This window comes from Mustela putorius, unplaced genomic scaffold (assembly GCF_011764305.1).
Source record: "Mustela putorius furo isolate JIRA1106 unplaced genomic scaffold, ASM1176430v1.1 tig00003853_pilon_pilon_pilon, whole genome shotgun sequence".
NCBI classification, from domain to species: Eukaryota; Metazoa; Chordata; class Mammalia; order Carnivora; family Mustelidae; genus Mustela; species Mustela putorius.
Window position 1 is genome coordinate 68,320,550 of NW_025422005.1, and position 13,373 is coordinate 68,333,922.

The 13,373-nt window shown below is 37.6% G+C and overlaps 1 protein-coding gene across 18 annotated transcripts in view; it reads left to right on the plus strand.

Moving 5' to 3' along the window:
* Positions 1-13,113, plus strand: part of ADGRL2 (adhesion G protein-coupled receptor L2) — a 224,582-nt gene extending 211,469 nt beyond the window's left edge. For 8 of the 18 annotated variants that reach the window (XM_045064782.1, XM_045064769.1, XM_045064777.1 and 5 more), the window contains 6 exons: positions 434-478; positions 1,447-1,615; positions 5,147-5,275; positions 5,784-5,880; positions 7,610-7,738; positions 11,077-13,113. In XM_045064782.1, coding sequence (XP_044920717.1) covers positions 434-478; positions 1,447-1,615; positions 5,147-5,275; positions 5,784-5,880; positions 7,610-7,738; positions 11,077-11,831 — 1,324 coding nt within the window. In that variant the 3' untranslated portion in view covers positions 11,832-13,113. Of the gene's footprint in view, positions 1-433; positions 479-1,446; positions 1,616-5,146; positions 5,276-5,783; positions 5,881-7,609; positions 7,739-7,969; positions 8,052-8,589; positions 10,387-11,076 lie in introns of those variants that run through there. The other 10 variants (XM_045064779.1, XM_045064781.1, XM_045064780.1 and 7 more) reach the window with 10 other exon arrangements.
* The last annotated feature ends 260 nt before the right edge of the window (positions 13,114-13,373 follow it).

Here is a 13,373-nt window from a genome sequence, read left to right on the forward strand (position 1 = left end):
TACTCTATTACTATTGTTAACTTGGAGATTATCTGTTGTTTTTCATGATAATTGAAGAAATGTTTACTTTATTACAATATTGAATAAAAACTACAATATCCTATCAATGGCAAATGCTATCTAATTAAATAATTGATCGCTGTTGATTCATTAAGTCATTTATGGAAGGATTTTCAGAGTTATCTTTTAGATATGAGTTAATTTAAGATTTGAGGAGGTATTATTCAAGTTGGTTATAATGGGATTGTGAAAAATATTTGTAATGTAAAAAATGGCAGATCTCTAGTAAGGGTAATTTTTCTTTTAAAAAAGTAGATGTTTTAGATAGGTTAGTGCCAGCTTCATTGCATGTTGCATGGTAAGAGAGAGAGCTAATCTTTAGCATCTCTCTCTTTTCTTCCTTTTCCTCTTTCTGTCTTCTCATCTACACCAGTAATTACCGTGTTTGTGATGGCTACTATAATACGGACTTACCTGGGTAAGGTAGAACCCTACATTAACAAATTTATGGCATGATTTATATTTTTTACAAATCCGTCAATATCATGAATTGCCCTTAATTTTTATAGTTATTTTGGAATATCTAATTTGCTGTAGTATTTTAAAACTATAATATGCCTTTATTTTTTAATTGCTTGCCTCTGCATTTTGACTTTCTTAATTTTGACTAATTTATAAAATATATAAATGCTTTCTTATTACTTTCTATTTTAATTCTGTCTAATAATTTTGTTTCTCTTTTCTGCTTATAATGCTTTCTAGCTATGAAGATAATAAGCCATTTATCAAGTAAGATCATTAGTTAGACATGGAATGCACTGACTTTAAATCCTTTCCATTCCGTCCTATTTTCTACAGTTCTTTTCTCCTTAAGCTATTCATGATGAAATCTCTCCAAAATTATTTTATTTTGAAGTTGTTCTCATATTTTTGTCCCATTTCAGCAAGGCTTCTTCATGCTTTAGTTAAAATACCTTAGGCTCACCTAAGATCAGTTTATTAGAATCTGCAGTTTAGGTGTGAAGTGATTATCTGCCATTTAACCTTTCTGTATGTGTCACATTATTCAGTGTCATGAGTGCACCACAGGGATAAAAAGACAGGAGTAAACTCATTAAGGACTCCTTAATTTCTTTGACTAAAATGCACATAAAAGACAATAAAGTCACGGGGGATGTTTTACACCTTGTATTTTAATATAGTTCTGATACCTTGTTAATGCTGGAGTAAGAAAAGGTCATACCTGCTGTTGCTGTTTTCACTGGAGGCTGCAGTACTAAATGCTATTGTTCTTTCTCTAATCAATGAAAGGTTAAAGCCAAAATGCTGTTGAATTTGAATGTGAATATAGAGAAAGTCAACCGCTACTACTGATATGTTGATATTTAAGTGTGATGTGGTGTTCTCTCATTGGACTTGTTAATAAAATTCACTTTATTTTTTCAGGTCTTGGGTGCTTGGCGCTTTTGCTCTCCTATGTCTTCTTGGCCTAACCTGGTCATTTGGGTTGCTTTTTATTAATGAGGAGACTATTGTGATGGCATATCTCTTCACCATCTTTAATGCTTTCCAGGGAGTGTTCATTTTCATCTTTCACTGTGCTCTCCAAAAGAAAGTAAGTGAAGACACCTACGGATTCTAGTTGTTTGTTCTTTGGTTTGAAAATCAGAGATGAAATGGAGAAGATTTTACAATTTTACAGCTGACATATTACGAAATAGAATCATTTTTAATCATAAATTAATTGTCACTCATGTCTGGAAATTCAGGCTTCACATATAAAATAAGTCAATACCTATCATCTTTTTGGATCTCACTTTGAAAATATTAGGCACTGATGTTAAGATTTCTTCTTTGCTAGTGGGGTCTACAAACATGCTTTGTGCAAACGGTATATAAGATGGGGGCCCCTCGGTGGCTCAGTGGCTCAGTTGGTTAAGTGTCTGCCTTCGGCTCAGGTCATGCATGATCCAGGGTCCTGGGATCGAGTCCTGCATTGGGCTCCTGGCTCTACAGAGAGCATGCTTCTCCTTCTGCCTCTCTCTCTCTCTCTCTCTCTCTGTCTTTCATGAAAAAATAACTAAAATCTTTTAAAAAAAGTATACAAGATTTAAAAAAAAAAGGTTAAATAATCTCATTTTTTGCTTGATAAAGGGAATGCAGTGTTTCAAAACGAAATTGAACATAGGATAAATGACCTTGACTTTAAAAGCACCAGACATACAAAAAATTAATATTAATGTTACCTTTTGAGTCGTTGTGAAAAATCTAAAACCCAGTAATTTAATATCTCAGATCTTATTATTTTGTCCTGATTTTATGTTAACTGGAGTCAGCAAAAATGATTCAAAAATTAAAGTTAAAGATGAAAAACTTGCAAGAAGATGTAAACCTTAAGAGAATAGCTTAGCCGCCTTTTAACTAGGTATCATCTTTTCTCTGCCTGCATATCTAATATAGTCTTTTTATTCTGTTATTACTAGTTGGTCACTAAATTGAACAGCGAAATAGAATTTTGAAAGTGAAAACTATTATGTTTTCAGTCCTGACAAGATGATAGTGTTGTTACTTCCATCAGTTGTTGAGTAAGCTATAATTTTGAGATAATGACAGTGGGATGTGCAATACTGACAGATAATGTACATTCACAGCAATATAGGCATTAGGCAAAACCAACACTGGAGTGTATTATTTGGATAAAATACCATTTTGATTGCCATAGACTTGGTCATACAGCATTTCAGAGCAGTTAATAGCCGTGAAATGTCCAAAAAAAAATTTTGTTGAGGTATCAGGTGTTATTTAATAACACTGAACTTTAGTTTTCTAAACATTATACAGGTATAATCTTGTAATTACTTTGGGTTTTACTTTACCTTACACAAATGAGCCTTTTGTATACATGTATAGGATCACATATCATAATTTCTTCCAAAAGTGTTTAACATAAAGCATGAATTATTTCCTCATACAGGTTATGTGTATTAATTGAACAAAGAGATTTTGCTGTGCTTTTTATTTTTTTATTTTTTTGTAAAGATTTTATTTATTTATTTGACAGAGATCACAGGTAGGCAGAGAGGCAGGCAGAGAGAAAGGAGGGGAAGCAGACTCCCCGCTGAGCAGAGATCCTGATGCGGTCCACTGGGATCATGACCTGAGGTCCACTGGGATCATGACCTGAGCCGAAGCCAGAGGCTTTAACCCACTGAGCCACCCAGGCACCCCATTGCTGTGCTTTTTAATTAAAAATCACATTTTTTGAACAATGTGTTAGACTTCCCTTTGAACACCTTCTACCTAGTCTTGGGTATGTCCTATTGGGTGCTGCCCGAATGAATGGCTAAGAATATGATACAAAATGAGTTTGTTAAAATCATGCTTCTTACTGCTTGAGTGAGCATATTTAGGCCAAGAAAATGCTTTGAAAGCTCAAGCCCATTGTTATTTGTTCTAATAGGTGTAGTTAAATAAGGCTAACAGGATGAAAATGCAAGTGCACTTGGGTTTAAAAAGTTATCTAGCAACTTTAATTCTGTAATTTTTTGAAGGAGTAATTGTCAAAGTCCTGGGTCTGCAAGCAGATCTACTGAGAGTAGAATGGTGGTGTGGGGTGGGGGAGGGAGGTGGTGTGGGGGGGGGGGGGGGGGGGGGGGGGGGGGAGGGAGGTGAGGGGGGGGGGGGAGGGAGGTGTGGGGTGGGGGGGGAGGGAGGGTGGGGGGGGGGAGGGAGGTGTGGGGTGGGGGGAGGGGGGGGGGGGGGGTGGGGGGGGGGGGGGGGGGGGTGGGTGGGGTGGGGGGGAGGGGAGGTGGGGGGGGGGGGGGGGGGGGTGGGGGGGGGGAGGGAGGTGTGGGGGGGGGGGGAGGGGGGGGGGGGGGGGGGGGGGGGGGGGGGTGGGGGGGGGGGGGGGGGGGGGGGGGGGGGGGGGGGGGGGGGGGGGGGGGGGGGGGGGGGGGGGGGGGGGGGGGGGGGGGGTGTGGGGGGGGGGGGGGTGTGGGGGGGGGGGTGTGGGGGGGGGGGGGGGGGGGGGGGGGGGGGGGGGGGGGGGGGGGGGGGGGTGGGGGGGGGGGGGAGGGAGGGGGGGGTGGGGGGGGGGGGGGAGGTGTTCTCTGCCTGCCTCTCTGCCTACTTGTGATCTCTGTCTATCAAATAAATAAATTTAACAAAAAAAAAAAAAAAAAGGAAAGTAATTTCTTACACAGAGTTCTAATTTCAGTCTGGCTCTAAGCCAGAGCAGAACTTGTTCACAGGCCAATAGAGCTGCACAAAATCCAGCCCTCTTCTCCGCTCCTCCCAATTCTGCATCACCTTCCTAAATGGGGCCCTATTCTTTACAATTTTGGGGGATTCAGTTTTTAAAGTTGACTTTAAACTTTCTTTAGGTCTAACAGCTTTCCTATCTATTCATATATCCTAGCTTCAGGGGAAAAGGGAAATTACATGGGTAACACATTAATGTGATTGGAAATTGCATAAATAGTTCCCTTGTGTGCTAATGAAGTGAATAGGCATCTTAGACTCTCTACACTAAATGTTAAAGCTAGACACATCAGAAAATGAAGAAAACATTCCATCCTAATTAATAGCATATGTATCAAAGTCCTTTTCTTCTTTATTCGTGTGCCAAAGTAGTCTTGTCATTATAAAGAGGTTATCCGCGAAAGTGTGCAATCCGGTAAAAGAAGTTTATGTATTGACCTACCTAAAAGGACATGAAGCGTATGAAACTTAAATGACTGGATTATGAGTGGTTAAATGTAATTAAGCAGGAAAATTCTAATTTTTTGTCCTTTTTTTCTTAGCATAAAATAGAAAATCTAAGTTGCTAAGTATATGGATAAAGCTTTAAAACATTATTATGTATGTATTAATAACATTTGTGTAACAATAGGCATCAAACATTTTCACATATTACATCACATTTTGAAGCTCCTACTAGTCAGTCTGGGAGGCAAAGATATTTTTCTGATTACTCTTTCAGCATTTTCAGTTGAACTTGATTTTAGAAATTCAATTTATTTGCTCCACAGAAAAGTGTTAGTGAACTTACTCTTCTTAGTTGTTTCCACTGCTCATTTAATTAGAGTGACAGAGAGAAGCAGGTATGTTTGTGTTCATCTCTCGGTCTCGTGGTTATTCAATGCAGGTACGAAAAGAATATGGCAAGTGCTTCAGACACTCCTATTGCTGCGGCGGCCTCCCGACTGAGAGCCCCCACAGTTCAGTGAAGGCATCAACCACCAGAACTAGTGCTCGGTATTCCTCTGGCACACAGGTAACAAAGAATTTGACAACATCTTTAATTAACCTTCTTTATCGAAAGCCTACCGAGACATGTTCTGTTCACATGCACTAATTGTCTCCTCATTATAATGATCTAGGTAGCAAATACTTGCTCTTTTAGTTTTTTGGTCTTAATTTCTTCTTAAGTATTTATTCAAGGTGTTTCTTTAGGCGTGAGCATCATTGTTGAGAAGTGTAACTTCTTTAAGATGTATATGATCATTTTGGGGATACCCTGAGGTCACATAACACGGTACTCCTGGTGGGTACTCACTAAACGTTTGTTAAATAATCAGTCATCTCCACGAAGAGTGGAGGATTAAATATTCGTTCTTCAGTTCTAGACTTCCTTAGTTTTAGACCAGAATCAACACACATTTCTTTTTAACAGCTACCAGATAATCCTCCACAGATTGCTTAGGGTAGATCTTTATGTGTCTTTCATAAGGTGAGCTTGGGGAAACTAACATAACATATGTCTTGCTATTTTATATTAATAGAGTCGTATAAGAAGGATGTGGAATGACACTGTGAGAAAACAGTCTGAATCTTCTTTTATCTCAGGTGACATCAATAGCACTTCAACACTTAATCAAGGTCAGTTACTAGGAAAATTTGAGTTTACAATATAAATTTTGTACCTTTTTGCCAATTTACAATAACTCTAGAGAAACTCCTGATTTTTTTCCTCTCAAATGGGTTTATCTCACAAGCTATTAAACCTGTTGAGTCAACTTTTATCCTTTATGAAAGTACATATAAATTCGTCTTACTCAATAATGTAATGCAAAAAGTAGAATTTTAAACTCCACAGTAACAGAATAAGGGTGAAAAAAGTAATTACTAAGAACATATTTTGCCACAGATTAAAAATATTTTCCTTTAGTGAATACAAATTTATCTTTTCTGAGACATTTGTGGAAGTTTTCTTTTTAAAACATTAATATAGTTAGAATAACTACTATTCACATTAAACTGCCAATTTTATGGTGAAAATTCTTATTTGTAAAATTATTTTACTTTACACTTCTTTCCAAAAGTAAAAAAGTGTCAAAAACATTTATAGTAAATTTTCATAAGCGACTGGTTAAATAAATGAGAATTTATAAAGCAGTTTTTTCTATTTGAATTACTATTTTTAAGGTGTTTACAATTTTAAACTTGTATAAATGACGAATTATTACTTAAAATAAGCTGGCAAATAAAATAATTAAGCAGGATGAGGACACAAGTGCACATAGACACACATAATCCTGAGTGCAAGCTTAGTAAATTTGAATTTGATATGAAAAAAATAATGTTATTGTGTATATATATATATATATATATATATATATCCTTAAAAGGTAATTTATCCAGGTAATTTGTTTTGATATATTGATTTGTAATATAATAGAACATGTTCTATTTTATCACAAATATTAAAGACATTTTTCACTGTTGACATTGTTCTGATGAGATTCTGGTTTAAAATGAAGAAAGGAGTATGTATGGCATCAAAACCAACTTGAATTTTAAAGTATTTTTAGTCAAATTACATTAGCTATGCAAAACATATGTTTGATAAGTATTGAAAGGTTTGTAATTTGTCAATTAGAATGAGTGAAATGTGTGTTTATTCCATTGCTCTGATGTTTTACCTAATTCTGTTAAGATGACTATCAAAAAGGAAATGAATTATTCAATGATTCATTTTTGAAACCTGGCAAATAAGATTATGGAATGAAAATTCTTACTGTATGGAGTTTGTGAATGGTCTAATAATTCATCATACACACAGTCTCTTTCTTCCCCCTTGGCATGTGTGCTCTCGCATTTACTAAGAGAAGCTTTGTGCAGTGTGTTGTACTTTTTACTTGTTTGTGAAAGTTGTTTTCCTCCTGCTTGTGTCAAAGTTGATATTAACACAGATGTTTTCATGAGGGATAATCCCACACCTGTAAATCTGAAAGTTTGAGATTCCCTCTTCTGGGCCTCAGTGGTTAGGTTTTTAATATTAAGCAGTAACATCTTGAAACATAATGTTGATCTCTGTGCATTTAATTGCCATTTTTGTTTAAAAGTGATTTTGTATAAATTAGTAAATGTCATCCTCAGCAGGTGTTTACTTGAGGGACTTAGAAAGCACCTGTGAATTACTGAAATTTAACTTCCCTCTCCCCTTTCTCCTTCAAATTAGTAGTTCAAATACAGTCAGAAAATTTCAGCAGATAATCCATTGCCAACTTGTCTGCTACCCTTGATGAATACAAAAAGTACTTTACTGCAACTGTAACACAAAAATAAGAGAACTGATGTATTTTTCTTTTCTGTTTCTTTGCTTTAGGAATGACTGGCAATTACCTACTAACAAACCCTCTTCTTCGACCCCACGGCACTAACAACCCCTATAACACATTGCTCGCTGAAACAGTTGTATGTAATGCCCCTTCAGCTCCTGTATTTAACTCACCAGGTGTGCTTATACTTACGAATAAAACTTCCTTTCTTTGCTGCTAAACAGAGCTCTGATCTTTGCCCCTTTTCTAGAGTACTCAAGTTGCCATATATTTATTATTACATCTTTAATTTCTCAGTTTAAAGAACTACGGTATTGCCCATGCCAGGCTTCTAAAACTGCACTATATTATAGTAAAAATTCAGTCATGATAGTATTTACCAATAATTATCCATGTTTTTAACACAGGTGGCATAAATCTTAATATATTATTACAGGACTGACATCACATGGTCCGAGAGCCCATCTTCAAGATTTATATCATTTAGAGGTATCCTATCTATGTAATATACTGTTCAGTTTACCCTAAAGCTTGCAGACAGAATTTGCTTCTGGAATGAATTAGCTAATAAAGATAATTTGGATGCCTAGGTATAGAAAACTACACCCAGCATTATCAATGTAACCAAACTATAGTATAGTGCAGCTTTATGGTAGTGGGTTTTTTGTTTGTTTGTTTGTTTTTTCCTTAAAAAAAAAACTTTGAGAATGAAGTTACTATTAGTCAGTTTATACCTTTAGTTGTTTATTGGGGGAGGGGGAGAGATTGTCACTAACCCATCCTGTATTACTATGTTTTCTAATAGCTTATTAAAATAAAAAGCATTTAATATTAACACAGTTTGCAAGACTTCAGTAAAAGTTATCACATAATTATTGTTAGCACGTAAAATTTATTTGTGATTGATATTTGCCACTAAATTAAAGAACTTTGTTTCCTTTTTTTTTTCTTAAATTCTTTTTTAACGTAACTGCAGTTTCTCTTTTCATTCTCTTGTTTTTCTTACTTTCCTTATGCTTTCCTCTAGCAACCTACAGAGAGACAAGTATGGGAGTCAAACTTAACTTTGCCTATCAAATGTAAATTTTTTCAGCATGATTTTTAACCGGCACAATTAAAACATAACTAGCAGTCATGAAGTAGACTCAGCGGGCAAGTGGTTCACAATTTCCAACTAAACTGGTACCAAATTCAAACAGTACATCTGTACTGCCTTTTGTCAGTAATAGAGGTCTGTAGCAAATGCTGTCCATACTTAAGTATATGCAATGCTGAAATAATTTGCTCTTTAAAGCCTGAGGTGCTGTCAACCAGAAAGCTTAATAATTGACTTATCATTTCTGCATTCCCACAGTAATCTTGCTACAGGCTGTGGAAAGTCTTCAAGTGAATTACCTGAACTTGGGCAGAAAAAGTTGCCTCTTCAAAACCAGTCAAAGATGTACTTAAATCTGCAGTATATCATAGAAAACACCTTTTGCATTACCCAGTATATATTTTTATATTTATTAAGCAATGGTAAAAGGAAAGAAAAATGGCACGATCGAACCTTGATAGAGGAAACAATTGCTAGAAAGTGATCTGTGTGTCACCTAGAACTTAAACACCAAATGTTTTCTAAATAAAGATGGTGGCACATGCATGAATTAGGTAGCTAGACAGTTATGTGAATCAAACTAAAGGAAGCCTTACAGATACTATTATAATAACTTCATTTTGTTATATGTGGAGCCTGGTAAAAATGAAATTGTCCGTTTTTCCAATGTAGACGTTGGATCAGAGTTTTTTAAAATAAAACCAGTCACCAACAGGTGTACCCCCCCCCACACACCTACTCATTTTCTGCTAATGAGAAGCTATTGAACAGTTCCCACATATTTATTGGTCATGAAATCGAGTTTTCTAGGATAATCTGCAGCTTTAAGAGTGGAGTCAGCACGAGAAAGGGAAATTTCCTATTTTTTCCAAGAATGAAATTTTTCCTCGACTCCTCCAAGCCTTGCATACAATGCAGCAGCCTCACAGTGGCCAGTGTCATTCAGTAACATCATTTCATTCTTTTTTTTTTCCAGACCTATCTGTAAACAAGTGATTTTTTTTTTCTCTAGGATTTTGAGAATGAATAACCTAACTTACCATGGTGCAGATCATTTAATTTTCTCTAAAACTTTTTATTTTCATTTGCCTGAGAAGCACTGTGATGTCTCAGTTTACATGTTTATGTGTCTGTAGAAATACAACTCTGATTCCAAGAGAGCATGTTACCATCTTTTTTTTCCTTCTAAACCTCTTTTCATATCTTCAGCAGACTTATCCAGTCTTTCATTCCTTTAGAGATAAATATATATTAGCCAAGGCTGACACCCTTTCCCCATTCCATAGTTAATATCTATTATTGGTTTGATTTCTGTGACCCATACTTAAGAAATCTCTAACATTTCTGCGTCTAACCTCCATGCCCATGGTGTCTGTGGGCCAGTCTCGTACAGTAGACTCTGCTGGTTCATTCGGTGCTGTCACTGTGGCTGATGCAACTGCAGGGCTGCAGGCAAACTTTGACCATTAGGAGCCTGGGGCCGTTGCGATTAGAGAGAGTATTAGTACCAAAAGGAAACAAAAAAATCAAAACGATAACTATTAAATGAAAAAGCAAAAGGCTGCTATTGCTGGTAATCTAATTTGTTGAACCCTTGCTCTGACTAAGTTGCTGAGAAGCTTAGAAATTCTTCATCATGTTACAATAAATCATTTTACTTTCTTTTATATATCAGCTACTCTTAGGCCAGATAGCCTGAGCAGACAGACATGATGTGAGTTGTCCAAAGTGAGTCATTCCACCTGCTGTCTTTCGTGTTGTCGGATGGTGCTTGTGGGCCCTTGGTCCCGTCAGTGTGAGAGATGGCTGTCTTCGTTGAACATGATTCTTTGTATCTGTCCATTTTTTTCATTCTTTTTTTTACTCCATCTCCAGAAAAAGGAAATGTTAGAATGTTGTTTAAAAAGTTGCTTGCCAGTTATGTGGGTTTATGTTGTACATTTGCCTTCGGTTTTTGTATGTGACTTATTCCTTTTTTAATTTAGTGTTGTTTAGGACAAATTCTGTTAATTTTATTTTTATAAACCATAGTCTCGTACTTTAAAATGTAAATGTCACTAATGAATTGCTTTGCATTAACTATGCAAGGGCATGGAGTGAAGTCTTCCTTGTAAGAGTGTCAGAGATTTGACCAAAAATCAATTGATAACTACCGTCTCCCCGAAATTGATCAAATAATATTCTGTATGCCATCTTCCCTCCCTGGAAAACAGTATTATTCTTTCACACTTCTTCCTATTATCTAAGGGGTTGCAACTGTTTACCGTTGGGAATGCGGGAAAGCCTGGCACTGTTCAGGTGTTAGCTTTCAAATACAACTTTGTCCTGAACGACATTAAAAAGTTTTGTACAAAAGAAGTAAAGATGCTTTGGGAAGGAACAGCGGCAGTAACGGAAACCCCCCCTTTCCCGTTTCAGGACATTCACTGAACAATGCCAGGGATACAAGTGCCATGGATACTCTACCGCTAAATGGTAACTTTAACAACAGCTACTCACTGCGCAAGGGGGACTATAATGACAGCGTGCAAGTCGTGGACTGTGGACTAAGTCTGAATGATACCGCTTTCGAGAAAATGATCATTTCAGAGTTAGTGCACAACAACCTGCGGGGCGGCAGCAAGACTCACAACCTCGAGCTCACGCTGCCAGTCAAACCCGTGATCGGCGGCAGCAGCAGCGAAGACGACGCGATCGTGGCGGACGCTTCCTCTTTGATGCACGGCGACAACCCGGGGCTGGAGCTCCACCACAAGGAGCTCGAGGCGCCGCTCATTCCTCAGCGGACTCACTCCCTTCTGTACCAGCCGCAGAAGAAGGTGAAGCCCGAGGGGACTGACAGCTACGTCTCCCAGCTGACCGCGGAGGCCGAGGACCACCTCCAGTCCCCCAACAGAGACTCTCTTTATACGAGCATGCCCAATCTTAGAGACTCTCCCTACCAGGAGAGCAGCCCTGACATGGAAGAGGACCTCTCTCCCTCCAGGAGGAGTGAGAACGAGGACATTTACTATAAAAGCATGCCAAATCTTGGAGCTGGCCATCAGCTTCAGATGTGTTACCAGATCAGCAGGGGCAATAGTGATGGTTACATAATCCCCATTAACAAGGAAGGGTGTATTCCCGAAGGAGACGTTAGAGAAGGACAAATGCAGCTGGTCACGAGTCTTTAATAGAGCAGCTAAGGAATTCCAGGGGCCACAGGCAAGTATTAATAAAGACTCCGCTGGCCCAGTGCAGCTCCCTCAGACTCTGCTCGGAGAGATGGCTCTGTTGACCTGTGGTTCTCCAGTGTAAAAAGATGACTGAACCTTGAAGTTCTGTGAATTTTTATAGAACGTACAGAAACTTTGTATATACACAGAGTATACTAAAATGATTATTTGTTACAAAGAAAAGAGATGCCAACCAGGTATTTTAAGATTCTGCTGCTGTTTAGAGAAATTGTGAAGCAAGCAAAACAAAACTTCCAGCCATTCTACTGCAGCAGTCTGTGAACTAGATCTGTAAATATGGCTGCACCGTTTTTGTAGGCCTGCATTGTATTATATACAAGACGTAGGCTTTAAAATCCTGTGGGACAAATTTACTGTACCTTACTGTTCCTGATAAGACTTGGAAAAGCAGGAGAGCCATTCTGCGTCAGTTTGCAGTTCGTTCGCTGCAAATCTTTTACATTAAGGCAAAGATTGAAAACATGTTTAACCACTAGCAATCAAGCCACAGGCCTTATTTCATATGTTTCCTCAACTGTACAATGAACTATTCTCATGAAAAAATGGCTAAAGAAATTATATTTTGTTCTATTGCTAGGGTAAAATAAATACATTTGTGTCCAACTGAAATATAATTGTCATTAAAATAATTTTAAAGAGTTTGAAGAAAATATTGTGAAAAGCTCTTGGTTGCACATATGTTATGAAATGTTTTTTCTTACACTCTGTCATGGTAAGTTCTACCCATTTTCACTTATTTTCCACTGTACACAGTGTTCTGCTTTGACCAGTTAGTCTTTATTCTTACATTTAAATTTCTTATTGCCAAAAGAACGCGTTTTATGGGGGGAAAAAAACTCTTCGAAGCCAGTTACGCCATGCCTTGCACAAATGTGGTGAAATCTAGAAAAGAGTGTGTGTTACCCCTCTGTTTATTCTTGAACGGAGGGCAGTGAGGGCACTGGGCACTTCTCACAAACTTTCTAGTGAACAAAAGGTGCCTATTCTTTTTTAAAAAATAAAATAAAACATAAATATTACTCTTCCATATTCCTTCTGCCTATATTTAGTAATTAATTTATTTTATGATAAAGTTCTAATGAAATGTAAATTGTTTCCGCAAAATTCTGCTTTTCTTTTCATCCCTTTGTGTAAACCTGTTAATAATGAGCCCATCACTAATATCCAGTGTAAAGTTTAACACGGTTTGACAGTAAATAAATGTGAATTTTTTCAAGTAGTTATAACGTGCACTTTTATGTATGAGACATAACTGGCTTTAACACACTGGTGTTAAATGGTGTTCCCCCATGGCATACGTGGGTCCCTTCATAATAATAACCCACGGGTATGAGAAAGAATACACTTAAGCTGCCTTGATGGTTCTGGGTGTTGTTGAGAATATGTGTGTATTCAAATTGCCCATTTCCCACATACAGGATCTGGCAGAAAAGTTTCAATAGAGAAATCTACTGAAAGTACTTTCTTCAAGTTGCATTG